This window comes from Sus scrofa, chromosome 9, assembly GCF_000003025.6.
Source record: "Sus scrofa isolate TJ Tabasco breed Duroc chromosome 9, Sscrofa11.1, whole genome shotgun sequence".
Lineage (NCBI taxonomy): Eukaryota > Metazoa > Chordata > Mammalia > Artiodactyla > Suidae > Sus > Sus scrofa.
In genome coordinates, this window is record NC_010451.4 from 5,011,639 (window position 1) to 5,035,945 (window position 24,307).

Consider the following 24,307-nt stretch of genomic DNA (forward strand, 5'->3'; position numbering starts at 1 on the left):
ACTCTGTGTTTTTTTTTTTTTTTTTTTTTTTTTTTTTTTTTTTTTTTTTTTTTTTTTTTTTTGGCCTTTTAGGGCTGCACATGTGGCATATGGAGGTTCCCAGGCTAAGGGTTGAATTGGAGCTACAGCTGCCAGCCTCCACCACAGCAATAGCAACTCGGGATCTGAGCCACGTCTGTGCCCTACACCATAGCTCACAGCAACGCCAGATCCTTAACCCACTGAGCAAGGCCAGGGATTGAACCTACAACCTCATGGTTCCTAGTCGGATTTTTTTACCCTGTGCCACGATGGGAACTCCACAATATTCTGATTTGTATAGAAATATGTGTTACCATTAACCTCTAAATTATACTCTCCATACAAAACCACACAAATACACCTACTTACAAAAGACCATCAATTTACCTTTATCCACTTCCCAGCCACATTTCAGGGACTAATCTAGAAATTTAATACTAAATTCTTATCTATTTAGGCATTGTTTTTGGATTCTACCTTTGTCATCCAAAATATCAGTTATTTTTCCAGAATACATCATGCTTTTTAGGTACAGGATCAGCAGATTTCCTAGGTTATTTGTCAAAATCAACAAACATTCCAGAGCAGTAGCCCAGAGCGCCAAGGCCACTCTCAAGAGCAGAGCACCCTGGGATGATGAAATTCACATTCTTCATTTTGAGTGAAAATTCTGCTTTCCAGATTGTCCACCTCCCCACTCCATGCCTGTAATTTTGAAATTTTGGCTCTCCTGCCGGGTTCTGCTATCTGGGAAAAAAAAAAACCCACAGGACTGCATACATTGAATATTAAATGGGGTCAGGCCTGAGGGAGAATCTAAACAATGGTATTACATGTCTTTATTGAGAATGTATCCTTGAGACTGCTTCTCCCTCCTGCAGAGAAGGTAGGATTATCACCCTCCTCATCCCCATTAGCTGCAGCATTTATTTGATCACCAGTTGGTAAAATATGATTGTGACCACAAGCTACTCTAATAGGCAGCATCTTTGCTCCAAAGATGCAGTGATTTCAAGATGCCCCTTGTTTCTTTCTCCATAGGAACCAGACCTCGAAGAGCTCAGGTTAGGGATGTCCTCTTGCAACACCTCCATCCCTCAGCCCTTGATATTTGTCCTGGCTGGAATTCCTGGCCTGGACTCTTCCCAGGGCTGGTTCTCTGTGCCTTTTTTCTTGGTGTTTGTCACTGCAGTCATTGGCAATGCCACCATCTTGTGCATCGTCCGGATGGAGAAGAGTCTTCATGAGCCCATGTTTCTCTTCTTGGCCGTGCTGTCGGCCGTTGACCTGTCTCTGGTCACGGTCACGGTGCCCCGCATGCTGGGTATCTTCTGGATGAATGCCAAGGAAATCAGCTTCAGTGCCTGCCTCACACAGATGTTTTTCATCCCTTTATTTTATGTCATGGAGTCTGGGATCCTCCTGGCTATGGCTTTTGACAGATTTGTGGCTATCTGGCACCCTCTGAGATATACAACCATCCTTTCTAACAATGTGCTTGTGAAGATAGCCCTAGCCGTCCTAGCCAGGGCAGTGGCGGTGCTGACGCCAGCACCCATCCTGGCAAAAAGACTGGGACATTTCCAAACTCACGTCATTGCTTACTCATATTGTGCCTACATGGCTGTGGTGCAGATAGCCTGCGGAGACATCTCTGATCACATCGTCTACGGCCTTATGGTTCTTGTAGCATCTGTGGGATTTGATCTGTTTTTCATCATTCTGTCATATGGGCTGATCCTTCGTGCCGTCTTCCGGAGATCCTCTTGGGAGGCACGGGGCAAAGCCCTCAGCACATGTGGCTCTCATCTTTGTGTCATTGCTCTCTTTTATTCTCCTGTTGTCTTTTCTGTCTTGGCCCAGATTTTAGGCTACCATATGGCTCCCTATCTACAGATTATCATTGACAATCTCTACTTCTTGGTGCCTCCCATGGTCAACCCTTTAATTTATGGGGCCCGGACCAAGCAAATGCGGGAGTGGGTGCTACGGATCTTTCGCTGTCATAGTGAGTGAGGTTGGTACTTGAGGTGGACAGGAGATCTGGGATATGAAGCGGTGAATCATGGTGAGTTGGAGGTAGAGATAACTCCCGCAAGAATGGAGGCTTTGTGGGGAAAGGAATAACTAAGGTAAGGGAATGGTGCAGTGTGGATATGTAACTGGAGTATGTTATTTCCATCAAGATGTAATTGTTATGAAATTCTCATGCTCAGAACCCTCCCCAAATGCTTCTACAATTAATAAAGTGGAAGGGCATTTTGGTGTTAATTTTATTGCTGATCCAACTAATCACGTCATATCAGATAAATTGGAAGCACATATTTTCAAATGAGGTGAAAAGGAATTTAAGCATGTTTCTCAAGCCCTGTGGGCAAACATGATTATCCAAAGATGTTTGTTGCTTCAATGATTTTTCTTCCACATTGATGTTTCAGATATTTCCCCAACACAGAATTCTATATCATTGAAAATAACCCTAATGGGAAGAACCATGTATAAATACTCATGATGTATCAATGATTAATGAGCTCCTTTTATCTCAGAAGGGTTTTAATAGAGATGAATCATCTTTAAAGTGTTACATTTGTGTCAGAATATGGAACCAATATACAGTAGTCTGGACTGGATAGGTAAATGTTTTACAAATGGAACAACAGCAAAAGCAACAAAAAGGCAAAAAACCGCTAAACAACAAAAAAGGCTTTTTTGAGGAATCTCCATCTCCATAGCAATTGTGCCAGTTTACATCCCCACCGACAGTGTATGAGGGTTCCCTTTTCTCCACACCCTTGCCAGCTCTTGTTATGGCTTGTATTTTTGATAGCCATTCTGATGGTGTGTGTTGATATCTCATTGTGGTTTTGATTTGCATTTTCCATAAATTAGTGATGTTGACCATCCTCTCATGTGCCTCTTGGCCATCTGAACAAGAGCCAGCTATTCTGGGTATTTATACAAAAGCAATCATTTAAAAAACATATGCCAGTGTTCCCCTTGTGGCTCAGTGGTAAGGAACCTAACTAGTATCCATGAGGACGTGGGTTTGAGCTCTGGCCCTGCTCAGTGGGTTAAGTGTCCGGGTTTGCTGTGAGCTCCCATGTAGGTCACAGATGTGGCTTGGATCCCCCGTTGCTGTGGCTCTGGCATAGGCCAGCAGCTACCGCTCCGATTGGTCCCCATTAGCCTGGGAACCTACATAGGCCTCAGGTATGAATGTAAAAACAAACTAATTAATTAAATAAAAATAAAGAATGTATGCACCCCATGTTCATCACAGAATTATTTCCAGTAGCCAAGATATGGAGGCAACTTAAGTGGTCATCAACAAATGAATACAGATGTGATATATATTTATATATATATATATGCCATTCAGTTCTCTTCATTGTAAAGGATGAGCTCTGTCTGTGACAATGTAGATGGGCCGTGGGGGAATTATGCCAAGTGAAGTAAGTCAGAAGGAGAGAGACAGGCACCCTGTTACCATATTATTCTACTTACATGAGGAACAGAGATAAATAAATTAATAAATAAAATGAACAAACCAAACCAAACAGAAGCAAATAGAAATGCAGAGAAGAGAGGAGGGGCTCCCGGAAGGTAGAAGGATGGGTGGAGGGCAGAACGGGCGTGGAGTCGATGTATGTTGACGGACAGAAACTAAACTGTTGGTGGTGAACGCACGCTATCTTATACAGAAGTTGAAATATAATCGTGTACACATGCCTCTTGTATAATGTTAAAAACTAATTTAAAAAAGACCCAAGGAAGCTATTTTTACTCTAGCTTCACTGTTTTCTTTATCCGACCTCATATGTTTTTACAGATTCAAGACACCAAAATCTGTATCTTAAAACCATGAGTTGTGTCTGGGCTCCAGAAAACATTGCAGCAGCCTGTGAACCATTCTTCATATGCACCTTAAACTTAAGTCTTTCCAAATAAACTCCTAATCTCCTTGCCAGCTAGACTGTCCTTCTGTAGCACCCATTTTTGTGCATTGACTCAGTTAAATTAATTTCAAAACCTTTCGATTACTTCGTGGTATATCCTTCTCTTTATCCAATCAGTAACTGAGATTTCTTTGCACATTTCTGCTTTTTTCTACCTTATGCTTTCATCACTTTCAATCTCTGTACTGCAAGCTTTTCCTAACTCACCTTCCCATATTCAGTCTCTCTCATATTCAGAGTTTTTCTTAACAGGGCAACTGGAGTGGTCCTTTGTAAACAGCTCTCTCATTTCACCCACCTCATGTCTTCAACAGCTTGTCCTCAAGATAAAGTCTTAACTGCAGTGGCATGACCTTCAGGTTATTGCATGACTTGACATCAGTCTCCCCTGCAAGATGCTTTGCTTTCACTAAATTACTCAGTAGGCATCCGTCTAGCCAAACCTAACTGCTTTATTTGCAAAGAAATCACTTTCTTGGTGCTTTAACTCATTTTCTGTGCTACTTGAGAGGCATATCCCTTTGATTTTTCCCAGTCAACCTTCTCCCACCTCAAAAGACACTTTCTCCAGTTTGTTTTCTTAATGCCTCCCTCAGATCACACCAACCAGCCTGTCTCTGCCACACACTTCAGGTTTCTTTGACCTCTGCTCACCTACGGTCTGCACTGTATTATTAATCTGCATGCTTTGCCATTATTCTTACATCCATATTTCTTTAAGAGCTAAAGCCACTCCCCCAAATTGAACTTCTGACCTCACATAAGCAGGGTTCAACCCTTGGCTTAGTTTTGTTTTGTTTTCAAATGTTATGAAACACCAACTCGTAAACCAAGGGACTGATACATGTAAATTACACACATCTTCCCAGCCCTAATGTTCATAGTTTGGGGACCCTCGAGGCTGCCTGGACCATCACACAGATGGTATTTATTTCACATCAACATTTACAGATGTGCATATGTTTTTCTCTAGACGCGTACTTCCAATCATCTAACTTGTCTGTAAGCTTTTCTCTCTGTGATATGATGTCACACTCACTTTAGACACATCCATACACCTCACCTGAGACAGGTGCACATTCCCAGGAACATGGCCACATGCACACACATCTGATGTTCATTTCAGCTGCATCAATAAATATGCAAACCCACTATTAAACCCCTCTCTAAGGATCTAGGGTATGTTCCCGAACATCTTCCAAGTGGTTATTTTCAACGCTCGCACATGAGCTCTCAGGTATATATATATAGTCTACTCTCAATTTTTGTGAATCATTTTTTTCCCCTCTGGAGATTCCAAGGGAGCCAGAGACATTTTCACTTATGTATACAGAGATTTATAGGGACGGATAAGAGCCAGAACACACATCACATCTCTTCCCTTGCAAGATAACATACCTTATTCTGCATGACAGCAATTTCTTTCCTTCACTTAAGAAGTTAGCTTCTTGTAAGGCCCCTGCTTCGTTGTGAAAAGACTCTCAATCCGTCCCAGGTACTAAACCAGAAGGAGAGGTGAATTGCACACAGATGTGGAATGCTAAGTCATAGAAAGAAGTACTCCTATATTTGCACTAATTAAGTGCTCCCCCAAACCATTCATTCATCAGTTCATATTCCCACCTATGGAGAATAACTATAGCATCTGCCAGTGACATTCTTTAGAATGTGGTGTCTTTCCACTCTGTATGCTCGGAACAGATAGTGGCTCTCCTTAGAGGTAATGCAAATAAATTCCTTGCTGACCATTGTTCCTGATGCCTCTGCCTCAACCCAGCCCGTGGTGCTTACAGCTGCCGTGTGATTCTTGTACGGAGAGGTAGAGGTGGCGGGTAAATAAACCATGTTTCTAGCCGCCCACTGGGACAGTGTGGAAACGTGCTTCTCACGTGTTTTCCAGTAGCCCTAGCAGAAAAAGCCCTGGTAATCTATAGCAGGAATCTGCTCAGCTACGAGCACTTTATTGGCGCCTTCTCTTCACCACCTTATTCGCTTACTTCTTCACATGTTTTTTCTTGGATCAATTCCCAAATATACCACATACCCTAAAATTCTTGCTTTGGTTTGCTTCTGGGAGAACCCTTGATAGGACATTCTTATGTCCTACTTATCTGTTTATAGATTGAGGCCATCGTAAGGCAAGCTTTCATCTTCTCTCCCTACTCTAAAAAATAGTCTAGGTCATTAGCTCCATCATCGGGGGAGGGAGACAACTGCGGTGAATGAAAAACCGAGTTGAGATTATTGGTGTCAGTGTGGTGGTGGTGAGAGTGGTGTGTATCCTCCCCAGCTGTAGACGCCCCGGATGGGAAGGTCTGAGGTGCAAATGAGATAAGGATATATGGCTAAACTTCAGATTGGTGGATTTTCTTCACTAGTGAGCTTGTGAGCTTCTTTTGAGCTAAGGAAAGTAAGAGTGGGAACAAAGAAGCTGTTTCACATATGTCACATTAATGGACAACATCTCAAAATTCGTCAAAATGTCTTCTAATTCCTTTTTTTGGGGAAAAAATGTTCATAGTGAGTTGCAGCAGCACACAGAGAATAAACTTCTTCCAAGACCGTGACAAGCCATGCTAGTCAGTGGCAACTCTGAAGAGCTGAATTGTCCACTTTCCAAATACAAGGGCTATTTTTGTGCAGTTAAGTAAAATCCAGTGTCGTATTATTGAGACATTAATACATAATTTCCTATGGCAGAATGATCTGCATATTTTGTAACTGAGGAAGATACAAATGAGCCTGCTTTTCATGAGTCCAGTACTTAAGGAAGTGAAATCCGCGTATCTCTGCACATACTCTGTGCATCTCCACGAGTTATGGTCGCGTTTTAAAACCTCAGAGTATGGTTAACACCATTCTAGCGTCTTCGGTCAATACGTTGTTCAAACCTCGTATTTGTCATGACCTTCTCCACGAGATCTTCTCTGACTCCCTCTAAAACTTACATTAGCTGCAGCTCACATGTGAACTTAAATACTGTGTTCTCAACACGGCCTGAATAGAGTTAAATTACATTTATTCTTTTGAAATTACGGCTTTGTCTTTGTCGCTGTAACACATCCAAAGGAGAGACTGACTCCTGGTCTGGCAGAAAGACACGGCGGATGTGTACCCAAGGAAGTGGAAAACAAGGAAGGACTGATGGAAGGCAGGCAGAAGGTAAAGGAAGAAAATAAGACTGATAGGAAGTTATGAGATACTTTTCATCCGAGTTTACATCGTATTCGGATTGCTCTTGCTTTGGGAACGTGAATCCTTTAGGGGCGAGCATGATCATGGGAAACATCTCTCTGTGACAGACATCACATAACGAGTGTCCCTCTTAAACAGGCGACTGTATTTTTCCTGTTCCACGTTATGTCGCACTACTCCCCGGCCTCCTGCTTCAGAACACACATCCGAGCAACCCGCCTGCAGATCTCCTTGGTCTTCACCCCATAGACAATGGGGTTAAGGGCAGGGGGCACGAGCAGATAGATGGTAGACAAGAGGATATGGGCATAGGGAGGTACCTGTCCGAAACGGTGGCTGAAGAAGGAAAAAAAGGCAAGGATATAAAATTCCAGAAAGATGACAATATGGGAGGTGCAAGTGTTGAGGGCTTTGAGACGTGCTCTCTTCTGGGGAAGAAGGAAAACAGCGCGTAAAATCAGAATGTAGGAGATGAAGACAAAGATCATGTCCAAACCTAGAATTGCAAAAGCCACAAAGAGCCCGTAGGATTTGTTGACATGGACGTCTTCTGCAGCCAGCTTGACCACAGCCATGTGCTCACAGTAGGAATGGGCGATCACCGCAGACTGGAAAAGCTGCAGTCGCTTGAGCAGAATGGGCAAAACCCCAACAAGCACCGAGGCTCGGACGGCCACCATCAGTACCATCCGGACTAGGAAGAGAGGCGTGAGGATGGACATGTGCCTCAGAGGATCACAAATGGCAACGTAGCGGTCAAAGGCCATGGCCAACAGGATGCCAGACTCCACGCCCTGCAAGGCGTGGATGAAGAAGAGCTGGGTGAGGCAAGCATCAAAAGCCATAGAGCAAGAGCCAAACCAGAAGATAGCCAACATCTTGGGAGCAATGGCTACACAGAGACCTAGGTCAGTCACTGCCAAAACTGCCAGGAAAATGTACATGGGTTGGTGAAGACGGGGTTCTATCATAATGATGGTCAATAAGAAGCTATTCCCCAGCAGGGCCACCAGGCACACCCCAAGGAAGGGAAATCCAATCCAAAATTGCACATGCTCCATGCCAGGGATCCCAATCAGAGTCACTGTCTTCGGGTTCAGGTAGGACATGTTAGTGGATCCCATTAGACTAGCAAATCCGTTCTTCACCACTGATCCTGATACCTTTTCAGAGAAAAATCCTGAATGGGGAAGCAGGGAATTCTCTTCACCAGTTCTTCTAGATCGTGGAGTTCCCGTTGTGAGTCGGCAGGTTAAGAACCCAGCACGGTGTCTGTGAGGGTATGGATTTGATCCCTGGCCTTACGCAGTGGGTTACGGATCTAGCGTTGCCATAAGCTGTGGAGTAGGTGGCAGATGCTGATTAGACCCCTGGCCGAGGACCTTCTATATCCACAGGTGTGGCTCTAAAAAGAGAGAGAAAAAGAATTCTTCTAGATCATGAAAGAAAAAGTGGATGGAACTCTGGGCACATGGCATTGAACCTTTGGCAATCAATTTAACTAAGTATCAGAATAGAATTATTGGATATCTCTTCCAGATACTAGTGTGGGTATTTGTGGATGAGGAATATTAAAGCGTGTTTCTCACCTGCATACATAGTCCTGTCTATTTTGTTAAAGCCCAGAATCTTCAGAGAGGCAGAGCCATTCCCAGTCTTTCCATCTTCTGCTGTTAACGTGTAAAATACCTCTTCTCAAATCTTAGAATTGACTCTCAGAGGAAGGAGTGAGGGGTTCTGTTCTCTGCAGGAATTGGTTGAGTCGCCCATGTTCAGGCCCTTATACAGGTTCTTGGGAGTTATTTGGAGGAGATATCTTTCTGTCTGTCGTGGCGAAGCATCTTTGACTCAGCTTGTAATTCTGACCCATTAGCTTTCAAAATGATATGTAAGCAGAATGGAGTAGAAGGTGATGCAAACCCTGACAGCTTAGAGAAGACAGAAAGTTGAGAAGAAAAGAAGCAAGTTAGTTGAATAAAAAGACACCATAAATTAGAATAGGATGATAACATACAAAAAATGACCTATGGGATAAACCCCGGAGGTTAAATATTTTGGTTATAGTAATCAAACTTCTGATGTAAAAAGCCAGGACTGCCTCTGGGCCCCTCTGTCTATAGGGCAGCTCAACCCACCCCAGGTGCTTTCTTTGATTTAACTGATATCAGTCACAGTGAAAATCAATTCTGATACGATTGATTATATTGTCTCAATTCACACTCACCCCGGACTTCTGATATTTTTATAATTTTCTTGCTTTCTCCCTTTAGAAATCACTCTGAAGCTTAAGATCATGTCATAGAGACTCTTTTTTTCCTCTTTCATTAATCATTCTGCAAGCTTAAAATCATCCGAAAGTTTAATTTTATCTATGATTTTTGTCATGGGCAAAACCTATGGAGAACTTCTGTAAAGAGGGATGCATTCCTGCCCTCTTGTGGAAGTAAAAAACAAAAATACAGACAGGAGGAAATGTTCTAAGAAAAGAATTGATTAAAAATGCACGAGACGACGCATTTTCAGCCTCCCTCAGTTCAACCCGTAAGACTGAGGATTGGCGCTTCTGTAAGCAGGTGCCATGACCATAATTACGATAGAAAAATGACTCCCAGTGATGGGGGGACATCAGTGGAGTCAGTAAATTTCACTATTCAAATCAATTTGTTCACTTCTGAGAAATAACCAGATCTTCCTTTATAGTCTTACTAGGTAGATGGAAAACCTGGGAATAGGAAAACCAGCTTTTCAAGAGTTTAAATTAAAAATGCTTGATATTCTAAGAGTAACAAAAAAAAAAAATAACGTCAAATCTTAAAAAAAGAATCAATTAGAAATGCTTCCCATGGTAGCTCAGTGGTAACAAACCCATGAGGACTTGGATTTGATCCTTGGCCCCCCTCAGTGGGTTAAGGATCCGGTGGTGCTGTGGGCTGTGGTGTAGACTGCAGACATGGCTCAGATCTGGCATTGCTGTGGCTATGGTCTAGGCTGGCAGTTGTAGCTCCGATTCGACCCCCAGCCTGGGAACTTCATATTGCCATGGATGTGGACCTGAAAAAATACATGAATCAATTAAATAAATAAATAACAAATTCTTCTAAGATAACAAAGGCACACATTTTACTTAATTTATCTCTGTGCTAATCAAACCAGAGATGTTTATGCCTGGTAACTTGGTGAAAGAACAGGAAAATACCCTCAGTGGAGGCAGGTTAAAGTGTAAGAAACAAAAGATAAAAAGTTGAAACTTTAGATCCTCAGATAAAAAGAAGACCATATGTAAGGGATGAGATATGAGTTGTACTTATAGTGGCAACAAGACCAGACATCAAAGCTATTCAAGGCAGTAGCAGGCTTCCCTGTTTGACCCTCTTCGCACATTTTATAAGCTCTCCTGCTCAAACTGCAAACACACACACACACACACACAGACAACTTTCCAAACCACAAACTATCTCTTCTTCTTTCTTAATAAACCAGGTAATGTTCTACTACTTTGTAGGTAAAGGCAGTGGAGCCTGACACCTGTTGCCCAGGGACTAATAACTGGGGCATATCAGTTCGGAGTTTTCTTCACATCACGTAGTTGAGAAGATGATACTACGTTACCTCTGCGTGTCCACTGTCTCTAAATGACTCATATCTACTCCATCTCTCCTATTGCTGATACATAAACTCGTCCACTGTCTCTAAATGACCCACATCTTCTCCATCTCTCCTATTGCTGGTACATAAACTCGTCCACTGTCTCTAAATGACCCACATCTTCTCCATCTCTCCTATTGCTGATTCATAAACCCGGATCCAAGGGGAAAAGGCGACATGCCAAGTTCGTTACTGAGAGATACGGGATGAGTATCATCTGATTCACCTTCCTTTCCACTACCTTTAAAATGCGCTGCCGTTGAAAACGATGAGCCGTGCACAGTTGTGAGTTCATGGAGAAGACACTCACCGAGAGAACCGCGTCGCCGGCTGGGATGTAAAATCGGTGGGACGACTCTTTTCTTCACATCCTCTTGCCAGGATGTGAAGTTGGAAATGTATTCCGATCCATCCTCTTATCCCATGAGAACTGTAACTAGTGAGAATCCCCTGAGAATGTCTGTGTGCTCATCTGAGTGCTTAGAGCTTCTGTGGGGCAGCTGAACGCCAGTAACAGCTGCAGTAACGGGAGACGTTCAAGCTCGGGGATGTTCCAGACCTACAGGGATGATGTCAGCTGCAGCAGCAGAACCAGAGGGGAGCATCTGTGCCTGGGCACAAGAGCTCCGTTGGCTACAACTCTGGCACAACTACGCTCTACATTAAAATTTAACCAACGTTCTTTGCTGTCCTTTAGTAAGAGATATTGGGAACACAGACTCATATAAAAGTCTTCAAACTAAGAGACCCCGACTTGGTGATTTAAAAGTTCGAGGCACAAGGATATGATTCGCACTTTACTATTTTGTTACTGAAATCTGACTGTATTATGAGACTTGATAAAACCCCGCCTTTAATGATAGCATCGCTCTAGTTGGTTTTTTCTAAAAGTGAAAAAATGATATTGTTCCATGGTTTGATGCATTAATCCCTTTTAAATGCTCATCATGTACTTGTGGTACCTGATACTACAAACTCTTGGGGACCTGGATGAATTCATTGGGCACAGCAACAATCAGCTTAGGTTATAGAGAGGGTAGCAATGCTTATTAGATGCTATGAATGCTTTTCATCAGAGATATGATCTTTTATTGTTATTATTTTTGCTTTTAAGATCTAAATCAACGGTCACAGATATATGGAGGAATTTTCCTTAGGTTAACGTTATACATCTAATTAATCTTCTAGAAAACTCTACAGATGGACCCACAAGTGTATTGAAAGGAAGGAAGGAAGGGGGCGGGGAGAAGACCCAAGGGGAAGAACAGACTCCTGATTGGTAAATTGCCTCTGGAGTAGAACTTGTGTAAAGAGATTTTAGTTATTGTGGTAAACTGGGACTTTGGGCTTTGCTTGTTTAGTATCTCTGGTATCTATCTCCTCCTTCCTTGGGGCCTGGAAGCTATTCTGGATTTGCAAAGCGATATTGGCCATGGTAGGTTTTCTCTACCAAAACCACAGTGAATCCGTAGCTGCCACGTAATTCTCTCTTTTGGTAGAGCATTTACTTTAAAAACCTTTTAACTGTAAATTCTTTTTTCTGCTCCTTTGAGATGGAAGTCATTTAACAGACTCTGAGAGTTTAACAGCATAGAACTGTCTTTCTCAAGGACCTGGGAGCCATCTCTTGGAGATGTATTCCTCAGGGAAGGCAGCGCACCTCTCGCCCAGTCTCTGTGGGGAGGAAGGAGCCTGTGCTCTAAGCTGTGAAACCATCACTTTTCGTGAAGATAGCAGAAAGCTTGCTTTCTCTGGTGGGTACTTAAGCAGCAAAGGTACCTGCAGCCCCCTTGCCCTTGCTCACTAAATTCATTCAGCTTGGATTTCAGTGGGGCTGCGGATTCCCGCTTTCTCACCCTGTTGTTGGTAGTAGCCTCAGAACAGGATGAACTTCTGCTTGCCTGCCTCATCTACGGTATATGTTTATTTAACAGATTTTAAAGGGAATGTTTTTGGTCATCTATGCAGATTAAGGCTACAAGGTCTACCTACACTCATGGAAGATGGGGCCCTGCTTGCGTGCCGTGTTTTGAGTACAGGTACCCACTGCTTTGTTATTTGCCATACAGGCTGTGCTGGTTAAGAATGGAGTATCTATCAGCTCTAAATTCATTTTTTGCCTTCTCAGTGAAAATGTACCTTGGCTCCACCCCACCCCGCCCCTTTTTTAACCTACAGGTGCAATGCTAAACTTTGTCATTGGAGGGCACTAGTGAGGCACTGCAGGAGGAGAGGGTTTCTTTCCTTCCTGATGACTGTGTACTCACTCCACAGGCTTGTACTTTGGCTGCCATCTCTAGTCTCCAGCAGGCCCCTGCAGCTCTTGCCTGCTGCTTCAGGAGCTCATTTCTGCAGTGCATGAAGTGAGCAGCACTCAGCACCCAGCAGCTTTCTCAGAAACCCATGAGCAGCTTTTCCTGGCACCCTCGGGGGTGGATGTCTGGCAGACTCCACTGAAACAGTATTGCAGCCACTTTTCGTTGTTCAGTGATCCAAGTCTTTGCCTTCTCTAACTAGGTCTGGATTTCAGACCAGAGAAGGAGGCCTCCCCCCATGGGCGTCTATTCAACCCTCCCCGCAGGCAGTAGCAGTTTCTTATATCTGCTATTTCTGCGTCCTTGAGCGTTCTCTGCTCTTCTTACTAGCCAAACCCTCATTACTTCAGTCCCTGAAGTGAATAATTATTTCAGTCCCCAGTTAAAGTGAATAATTACTTAAATTAAACTTTCCCTGGGGGTTCTCTCGTGCTTCGGCAGGTTAAGGATCCAGCATTCTCACTGTTGTGGCTCTGGTTACAACTGTGGTGCCGATTTGATCATGGGCCTGGGAGTTTGTGCATACTGTGGGCATAGCCAAAAGAAAACTTAAACTTTCCCTATCCAAAGCACCGTATGGTTTCTGTCTTATTGGATTCAGATTGATACATAGAACAGTTGTGCTGTGAGGAGATGGAATTTGATTTATGTGTGCATCTTTGATGGATGTTTTAAATATTTATGTAATAGTCTTAAATTACATCAATGGTTGGATTCAGTTCAAGTTTTTACCACTTGATGTTTGTGATGAATTAAATCCTTCAGACTTGCAAATTCCTCCTCTTTGAGTGTCATCCTGCTCTGTATTTAATAAGTGACTGTGACTGTTGTGTGATATTATCTTTCTAAGTTGATTTCCAGGGTGTTTATGTTTTTATAGTGAAATGTCCAGTGTGCTTTTTGGTTATTGTCTCTAACCCATACCTATGTTACTGCATTGCTCCATCAAAAATTGAAAGATATGAAAAGCTGGATCACTTCTTAGTATTAGGTCACTCTTCAGAATTTAAATGCACATCGTCTTAGAAGATCGTTGATAATTTCAATCATACAGCAAAAAGGGTTGCAGCATTGAAAAGTTTTAACAAATAGAGTAATAGCTTCCTTAAGCTGGTTTGGGCTAGGTGGTTATTTTGAGGAATTGGGTTGCCATTAAAATGGCTGTGGGAATGTCCTTTCGGTATTTATTTATCCACATATCCTTCTGTCTACCGTCTACCTCCTCGTGCCACCTGCACTCAACCCTATTGTCTACGGCGTAAAAAATAAGGTAATTCGCAAGCGTGTGGCACAGATTTTCCTTCTGCCTCATGGATCCCAGCAGTGATGTGTCATATGTTTGCAGTCAAGTACAGAATACTTTTATTTTCTAGAGAAAGAAAGAGCGTCTGGACTCTGTGTGTTAACTGCTGGGGTTTCACATCTGTCATGCTCTATCTTAAAGGTATTTATTTCCAAGACTACAGCTAAGCTGACATAAAAAGTATTTGGGTAAACACTGATATTAGCTATCTCTAATGCATTTCACTCCTAATTTAATCTTTATCATCCCTTCCTTTTTTAAGTTTTCAGTTCTTTTTAATTCTTCATAAGAAAACTCTGTTAGTTTTTATACTTTCTGTTTCAGAATATATATGGTTTCAACTATGAATTTATTTTAACCATTGCTTTTGTTGCATACCATGTATTTTGACATTCTGTGTTTTCATCCTTATTCAGTTAAAAAGAAGGCACTTCCATTGTGATTTCTGTGTAATCCCAAGAGATACTGAGATATGTGCTGCTTGATTTCCAAATATTTAAACTCTTGAACAATGTTTTATATTAATCTTTAATTTGATTGTTTTTTAAAGAATATGCTCTTTATGATATTAAGTATTTGAAATGTCTTAAGGCTTTCATTATGGACCCGTTGAAATCCTATTTTTCGTATCCTTGAAATGAATGTGCATTATATAGTTATTGAAAAGAAGAAAATAAGAGCAAAGTAAACAGTAAGTAGAAAGATGAAAATGATGATGATATAACACACAACTGTAAAACATGAAGCAAATTATGGGAGAAAATCCAGAGAAGGAGAGAAAGGGAGAAAATAAATCATTGACAAAAGGAGAGCAAGTCTTATTACTACAGACCGTAAACATTAAAGCATCAATAATGTAATATTGTGAAAAAATTAGTAACAATGAATTCAACAATATAAACAGAATACAAACGATTCTGAAAAGTGATAAATTACAAAAACTGGGAAATAAGAAATATAGGCTCTGAATATCCTTATAGCTATAAAGCAACTGAATTTTTAAAATTTTTAAATTTGTTTTTGAAAAATAAAAACCATGTGCATATATAATAGAAATATATATACATACATGCAATCTAAAAAATTAGATAATATACTTTGAAAATATTACCACAAGGAGCTAATCTATCCATTCTCTCACATAGTTAGATTTTGTGTATGTAGTGAGAACACAGGACCTACTCTTAGCAAATATCAAGTATATAACACATTATTATCAACTATAGTCGTCATATATATATATTTTTTTGCTTTTTAGGGCTGCACCCACAGCATGTGGAGGTTCCCAGGCTAGGGGTCTAATCGGAGCTACAGCGCCGGCTTAACCCACAGCCACAGCAACACCAGATCCAAGCCATGTCTGTGACCTACACCACAGCTCATGGCAACGCCGGCTCCTTAACCCACTGAGCGAGGCCAGGGATCGAACCCGCAACCTCATGGTTCCTAGTTGGATTCGTTCTGCTGCGCTACGATGGGAACTCCTATAGTCGTCACATATTTTATGCTCTGTATTATACAGTCTTATTCTACACTCTCACAGTTTCCTTTTATAACTGATGATTTGTACACACTGATCAATATCACCTTTTCTCCTCTATGCCACAGCCTCTGGTAACCATCATTCTTTTCTCTGTGACTATGGGTCTATGAGTTTGGGGGTTTTTTGGTGTTTGTTTATTTGTTTTTAAAATTCAATAGAAAAATGAGATCGTGTAACATGTGTCTTTCTGTGTCTGGCTTATTTCATTTAGCATAGGTTCATTCCAGGTTCTAGCATAGGTTCTTCCAGGTTCATTCAAGTTATCACAAATGGCAGGATTTCCATCTTTTTTAAGGCTGAATAATATATACACATATCTCACACTTTGTTTACTCATTCATCTTTCAGTGGACACTTAGGTTGCTTCCAAATCTTGGCTACTCTGAGTAATGCAACAATGAACATGGGAATATGGATCTCTTCGAGATAGCGATATTATTTCCTTTGGATACATACCTAGAAGTAGGGTTACTGGATTCTATGGTGGTTCTATGTTTTAGTTTTTGAGATACTCTGTCTTTCACGCTGGATATACTGGTTTACAGTCCCACCAACTGTGTATGGACTGCTGTGTATGGACTGCTTTGAGCCGCGCCTCCTTTCGGTGTAGACGAGAAACAGCCTGGAGAATAAGGATGTAGGATAAAAATCATGTCACATCCTAGAATGGTGAAGCCCGCAGAAAGACCACAGGCTTTATTGATGCGGTGTCCTGTGCAGCCGGCCTGGCCACAGCCATGTGCTCACAGTACGAGTGGGCGCTGACCGTGGAGTGGAAGCGGCGCAGTCTTCTGATGAGAACGGGCAGCAGGCTGACCAGCGCTGTAGCTCGGATGACCACTCAGGCGACTCAGGATTGACGGCGTGAGGATGGACGTGCGCCTCAGAGGATCGCAGACGGCAACACAGCAGCCAAAAGCCATGGCCAGCAGGATGCCAGACGCCACGCCCTGCAAGGTGTGGATGCAGAAGAGCTGGGCCAAGCAAGCATCGAAGGCCGTGGTACAAGAGCCAAACCAGAAGAGAGCCACCATCTTGGGAGCAATGGCTGCACAGAGCCCCGGGTCAGTGGCTGCCAGCAGGGCCAGGAATACGTACCTGGGCTGGTGCAGGCTGCGTTCTGTGGGGATGGTGATGGGTAACGTGCTGTTTCCCCAGAGAGCCCCGAGGCTCACAGCAAAGAAGGGAAACCCGATCCAAAACTGCACCTGCTCTGGTCCAGGCATGCCAATCAGGATTAATATCCTGCGGTTCAAATATGAGGTGCTAATGGGTGCCATGGAGGTTGCTCTTCTATCTTCTCACCCCTGATTCTCATACCTGCGAGGAAAACGTGGATGAGAGGCCAAAAAGCGCCAGCCTTCAATCTCATTCCACTGTACTGAGCATCAGGCAGATAAGTTCGGTGCTTCGATGGCAGATGAGCCAGAATTTTTTGAGGTTTTACAACACATGCCAAAGGGCGGACGCAAACCATCCTGCAGCAGCTTTACCAGAGCTGGGAACTGGGAACGTGTCGCTGTTCTTTGCCCGGCTCGTAGCTCTTGTGAAAACGGAAACCATGAAGTCGAGGGCACCGATGTTTGCCGTCTTCCTGGAGCTCTAGCCTCGTCTGCCTGCAAAGGCGGAATTCTGTGTCCATTCTTCATCTACTTCCAAATGCCAGCCCATCTTTCACAACCGTCCGTAATTCTTCTGGGCCTTGATGTTCTAGAAGAAACCCCACTTCTCTGGTCCTGTGAGCATGAGTACATAGTCCTACGGGAGCCTTCGGAATGAGCCACACTGCTTCTGGTCCCAGTGAGTGAGCTGATTATCCCTGGTGTGGATTCTCGGTGGGTGTTTGTCAGAACAGATTTCACCTTTCTTCAATTCCTTTATTAAAATACTGAGCAATCTCCTGCTTTTAAGGACACTAACTGTGGCTGAGTGGATGCTTAAAGAGGGGGGTCTCTCAGACACAGCCACATGAATTCAGTTCTCTAAGCGAGTTAAGACCCAGTTATGTTTTGAGTCGATCTGTTGAGTGGAGTGGGGGAATAGAGAAAGTGGTTGATGGGTTGGTTTTGATTTTTGCTAGTGTTAGTAGGTGAAGGAGAAGAAAGAAAGGGATCGGTAAGGGAGTGAAAGGAGAAAAACCATGCAGAGGAACCAAATTCAAGAATGGACTCTCTCTCTATGTATATGTATGGCTAGTTTAGACACACTCTGAAGTTAGATCAGCAAAGTATTGCTTTTGTTTTCCCAGCGGTGCGAGATCAGTGGATCCCTAGGTATCTTGAGCTCTGAGTAAGCTCACATATCCTACTTTGCATAGTGGACTCCCTCCTTTTTCTTTTTTAAATCCTAGTGCTGTTCTGAGAATGATTAGCTGCAGCTTAAATCCTGAAGATCCTTTGGTACAGCGCCCAGCTCTTAATACTGCTGTTTCCAGATTAGGATTCATACTCTCTTTTGGGGGATTCGGATCTACGGAACAAAAGTTTTCTTTTCTCCCTATAGTCGTAGTTTTATTCATCACTTTTTAAATATTTTAATGCATTTTATATTTTGCTACCTTCTCTCTGTACCTAAACACTGACCCCGGTTGCTCCAACAAAGTGATTAACTCAGATCTGGTCACCTTACACAACCTGGAAACAGAGGTTCTTTATGGCTTTTTGGTCAGCCAAAAATGCCAGGAGGAAATAGGCAGGTGACATGTTTATTTGGGATCTAAGAATTATAGTTGGGGTACCAGATTTCAGCAGCAACCCCAACAGGGTCACACTAGAGAAAAAAAATTAGGCGTTTTTAAAGACAAAAGAGGATGATGTTTGCATAATTTACTTACCACAGATTTTGATGAGTGTTGACAGCAGAAGGCTGATCTTGCTGTGAGTGTCAAGAAAAACATTTCTTTTTCTTTCATCGCGTACTCAGCAAATGGTTAAATCGAGGTCTTGAAAATCAGAGGGATGACCCATCTGCTGATCCTGGACACCTCGTTTAGAGTTTATGGACTCTAGCTGAGTACCATACTTATTATGAACTCATTATGTATCTGCAAACTAGGCACACTGCGCTCACTCAGGTGGGTGTTGAATGAGAACACACAGGTCAAGTGAAGAAAGTGCAGCGTGAGAGCAGTGAGGTTCGATGCTGTTTGGAGACCTTACTGAAGTTATAGCCTAGGAGACAGCTTCTCAGGTAGCCCTGAGCAAAACGACTCCAAAGAGATAGGGGAGGAGCAAGTATACATATAAATTTTGAGTCTGGCAAATAATTGCGGTCATGCATAGAAAGATTACTGCTACTCGCAAAGAAAACATATCTCAAAGTAATGATCTTAACACTTTTCTGTGTTTGGGAAGATGCAAGAAGCTGGGGTCATTGCATTTTTTCCCTTAGATGTATGTCACCCCTAGTTAGGGGCCCATAGATCCAAAGCACAGAATGCTACATCTTTTTTTTTTTTTACTTTTTTTATTACTCAAATGAATTTATCACATCTGAGTTATACAATGATCATAACAATCCAGTTTCACAGGATTTCCATCCCATAACCCAAGCACATCCCCCCACCCCCCAAACTGTCTTCTCCGGAGACCATAAGTTTTTCAATGTCTGTGAGTCAGCATCTGTTCTGCAAAGAAGTTCAGTCTGTCCTTTTTTCAGATTCCACATGTCAGTGAAAGCATTTGCTGTTGGTGTCTCACTGTATGGCTGACTTCACTTAGTATGATAATTTCTAAGTCCATCCTACATCTTTTTTTTTCCATCCTGAATGCCTCTTGGGGCACACTCTCCATGAGTATGGTGGGTTGGTTACAACACAAAGAAGACATGGACAGAAACCTTGAGTAAAACAAGATCTAAAAACCCTGTTTGATCACTTTTTCCTGAAGGAAAGCCATCGCACCCACTTATCAGCTCCCAGTTCCCGATCTGTGGGGAGTGAGCTGAGGGCTGGCCTGGCCTGTGAACGGCTTCTCTGCATCAGTTCCTTCCCAGCAACATTTCCAGCACCTGTTATGGATGAGTGCCTGGATACTCCCGAATATCAGTTAATCCCAGACCGTCCTCCTCCCCCGATGGCCCTGGAGCCTCAGTATTCCTGTCCTCCTAGTCTGCTTCCCTGAGGCACATCCGCATCAGACTTGGAACGTAGGGTCACGAAGGGCTCTGGTTTCTAGAGAGAAAGGCGTCTCTCAGGAATGAGAGCTGGTCCTGGTTACACGTGGAGCAAGCTGATTTTGAGCTCACTGGGACTGAAATCGAGGGAAAGTGAGATGGTGATGGAAAGAGGAGGATTGATCTCTTCTGAACCACTTATAATCTGACGAGATTCAGAACCACATGTACACACAAACACACGTCCAGCTGGCATCAAATGTGTGATTTTACTCTTTCTCCCAGCTTACCTTAAAAGGATTTCTGACCTTTTACCAGACTGAATGGAGGAAAGGAAACATCAGGCTGTAAAGTCACTCCCCTCTTCCTCCTCTCCGTGACGTATTTATTTTAAATGTTGGATTTGGAGTTTCCTCTGTGGCACAATGGGATCGAAGGTGTCTTGGAAGTGCTGGGACCCAGGTTTGACTCCCGGCCTAGCCCAGTGGGTTAAGGATCCAGCATTGCTGCAGCTATGGCTTAGGTCACAACTGTGGCTCAGATTTGATCCCTGGCCTGGGAAATCCATATGCCATGGGGCAGCCAAAATAAAATACAATTTTAGATTTACCATCAAGCCTTAATGGTGGTGCTAATATTTAAATTCTCCTGGGATGTGTTATTCATGATTAAATATCTTAACTGGGTTGAGAACTTACTGAGACTTCAACTTATTCCTTATAACATAATAACCCTTCCCTAAAGAAATCAAAGCCTAGGGCAAGGTATTATATGCTATGACCTTACTGGAGACTCTGATTGTAAAGACAGCGAATGATGGACAAGTGGGAGCTCCTTGATTATGACGCCTTATGGAACTTCCCACTGCCGAGTGTGACCACATGCTTCCATCTCGTGAGACTGTTCCTTAGGAATTGTGTCTCATGACTGATACTATAGGAGAGGCAATGGTACTTGATTTACTCACTAGCTCCCCATCATTCATAAAAGGATCACCCCCAATTACATTTTCTGGTCACTAGTATTGATAGCCTTGATTCTGGGAATGGGGTTTGGAGCATGGCATAAGGTGAAGCACTCAAAATTTGTGCTTGAGTGAATTTATTCAGAGTCCACCAAGAATTCCTCATGTCAGAACAAGAGACACTGAGGGTCTGGAGGATGCTTAAGAAGCACCTAATAGAGCTTTATTTTCTAGGTTTTTAAAAATCCTGTACTTTTAATAAATTGATGTATTATTTTGCTTTCCCAACTTAAGTTCAGAGTATCTAGGATAGAGACACTTGACTCTCCAGAACTGGCTGTTTTGTGTTTGAATTTGTATATGAGAATATGTAGAATATGTAGAAAATTTAAGCCATTTTGAGTTTTATTTTGTACATAATGTGAGGGCCTGCTCTAGTTTCGTTGAGGTACATGCAGCTGTCCAGGTTTCCCAGCACCGCTTGCTAAAGAGACTTTTTCCCATTTTATGTTCTTTGCCTCCTTTGTTGATTGTTAATTGACCATAGGTGTCAGGGTTTATTTCTGGGTTCTCTCTTCTGTTCCATTGGTCTGTCTGTCTGTTTTGGTACCAGTACCACACTGTCTTGATGACTTCAGCTTTGTAGTAGTGTTTGAAGTCTGGGAGAGTTATGTCTCCTGCTCCCCCGCCACACCCCCTAAGGATTGCTTAGGCAACTGGCTCAATTGTGGTTCCATGTACATTTTTGGATTGTTTCTTCTAGTTCTGTGAAAAATGTCGTGGATAATTTGATAGGGATCACACTGAATCTGTAGATTGCTTTGGGTAATTTTAGCAATATTTTGGGTGCTTTTAGCAATATTCATTCTTCCAATGCAAAAGCATGGAACATCTTTGCATTTCTTTGAATCCTCTTTAATTTCCTTGATTAATGTGTTATAGTTCTCGGCAAATAGGCATAAAGCTCCTAGAAGAGAACACAGGCAAAATATTCTCTGACATCAACTGTACAAATGTTTTCTTAGGTCAGTCTCCCGAGGCAACAGAATTAAACACAAAAATAAACCAACGGGACCTAATCAAACTCAAAAGCTTTTGCACAGTAAAAGAAACCGTTAAAAAGAAAAAAAGACAACTTACAGAGTGGGAGAAAATAGTTTCAAATGATGCAACCAACAAGGGCTTTGTCTCTAAAATATACAAAATGCTTACGCAACTCAACAGCAAAAACCCAACAACCCAACTGAACAATGGGCAGCAGATGTAAATAGAAATTTATCCAAAAAAAGATATATAGATGGCCAACAGGCACATGAAAAAGTGCTCAACATCACTAATTATTAGGGAAATGCAAATGAAAACTGCAATGAGATACCCCCTTACACTGGTCAGAATGTCCATTAACAAGTCAACAAATAACAAATACTGGAGAGGGTGTGGAGAAAAGGGCACTGTCCTTCACTGTTGGGAATGTAAGCTGGTACAACTGCTATGGAAAATAGTATAGGGGTACCTCAGAAAACTAAATATGGAAGCACCATATGACCCAGCAGTCCCACTCCTGGGCATCTATCCAGACAGAACTCTCATTGAAAAAGATACGTGCACCCATGTGTTTATTGCAGCACTATTTACAATAGCCAAGACATGGAAACAAATGTCCATTGGCAGATGAATGAGTGAAGAAGATGTGCTATATATGCACAATGGAATACTACTCAGCCATAAAAAAAGAATAAAATAATGCTGCTTGCAGCAACATGGGTGGAACTAGAGACTCTCATGCTAAGTGAAGTCAGTCAGAAAGAGAAAGGCAAATACCATATGATATCACTTACGTCTGGAATCTAATATAAGGCACAAATGAACCTATCTACAGAAAAACAAACAGCTCATGGACATGGAGAACAGACTTAGGGTTGCCAAGGGGGAGGGGAAGGGAATGGGATGGACTTGGAGTTTGGGGTTAGTAGGTCAAACAATTGCATTTTGAATGGATAAGCAATGAGATCCTGCTGTATAGCACAGGGAACTGTATCTAGCCATTTGTGGTAGAGCATGATGGAGGATAGTGTGAGAAAAAGAATGTGTATACATATGACTGGGTCACTTTGCTGCACAGCAGAAATTGACAGAACATGGTAAATCAAGTGTAATATTTTTTTTTTAAAAAAAGAAAATGTATAAAGAAATTACACAAGCATTTACCTTTAGAAAAACTTAAAGAATGTATTATGGTGATAATAACAATACTATTTACAGGTAACAGTAGTTGTAACAGTTGTAACTGTAACATGTGTATCATACATTTGAGACTTGAAGTAAAGATCTGGTCCACCCGGTGGAAGGAATTAAAAATGAGTCATCAGTGAATAAAGCCAAAATCCATGGGACAAGCCAAAAACCCTTTTCTGTATATGCAGCTTTATGATCAGATGTAAAAGTGTGTACATCTTTGCCGGATAGCAAAGTTAGCCATGAGGGAGGCAAAAACTTTGTGAAAGGATATGTGGTTCTTACGAGTTTACACATCAAATGCCATCGTCTAAGTTACTGTTTTCCTGGCGAAACTACTCTCACTCATAAATGCTGGAGAGAATTATTTTATATGGAAAAAATGATTCAGTCCATTGAAGAAACATTTTTCATTCAACAAATATTGAATACTTTTCTTATTATAAATTAGACATTATGATAGTTGCTAGTGATATAAACAGGAACAAAACAAACTTGAACCACATTATACCAGGATTTGGTAAAGCTGATGAAATGAACTGTATGAAATTTATGTGACTCGCGTCGGTAAGGACTTTGGCCCAAAGAAATAGAAAAAGTTATAGTACAGATATGATCTTACATGCGCTTAAATTATTTTAACTGTACTGAACACTTGAAAAATAAATATACACTTTACATTGTATATGGCCATATACCATATACTAAAATTAGAGTTATTTTTTTTTTAGTGTTTTGTATACTCTAAATAAGAGTGTATAAGGCACTCTTGTGATATCTTAGATCCATCCTCTGGCCAGTAACACGCTGACAGTAATCATGAATCTGATCGTGCCGAGGCCGTGGTTCTCTTTCCATGACACGGGAGGACAGCGTCATTCCTCCACCCTGTGAGCCTCTGGCTCTGCCAGTGTAGACGCGGGAGGTTCCGTAAGGCTGATGCGTTTAGATGTCCTTCTCAGAACATCGCTCCTCCTCTTGTGTTTGGACGTCCGTGTCCTCACGTAACACGTGTGA

The 24,307-nt window shown here is 42.1% G+C and overlaps 2 protein-coding genes and 1 pseudogene across 2 annotated transcripts; 1 reads left to right on the forward strand and 2 right to left on the reverse strand.

The window, feature by feature from the left end:
• On the forward strand, nucleotides 218–3,097 carry LOC100522746 (olfactory receptor 52B2-like). Its single transcript, XM_021062381.1, has one exon. The coding sequence runs from the start codon at nucleotides 1,093–1,095 to the stop codon at nucleotides 2,035–2,037; it is 945 nt and encodes a 314-aa protein (XP_020918040.1). The 5' UTR covers nucleotides 218–1,092; the 3' UTR covers nucleotides 2,038–3,097.
• On the reverse strand, nucleotides 3,688–10,004 carry LOC100521851 (olfactory receptor 52A1-like). The gene has a single exon (XM_021062382.1). The coding sequence runs from the start codon at nucleotides 8,294–8,296 to the stop codon at nucleotides 7,346–7,348; it is 951 nt and encodes a 316-aa protein (XP_020918041.1). The 5' UTR covers nucleotides 8,297–10,004; the 3' UTR covers nucleotides 3,688–7,345.
• LOC110255377 lies at nucleotides 15,871–18,094 on the reverse strand (annotated as a pseudogene).

Coding starts and splice junctions, on each gene's coding strand:
- LOC100522746 (XM_021062381.1), top strand. CDS start 1,093: ATGTCCTCTTGCAACACCTCCATCCCTCAGCCCTTGATATTTGTCCTG.
- LOC100521851 (XM_021062382.1), bottom strand. CDS start 8,296: ATGGGATCCACTAACATGTCCTACCTGAACCCGAAGACAGTGACTCTG.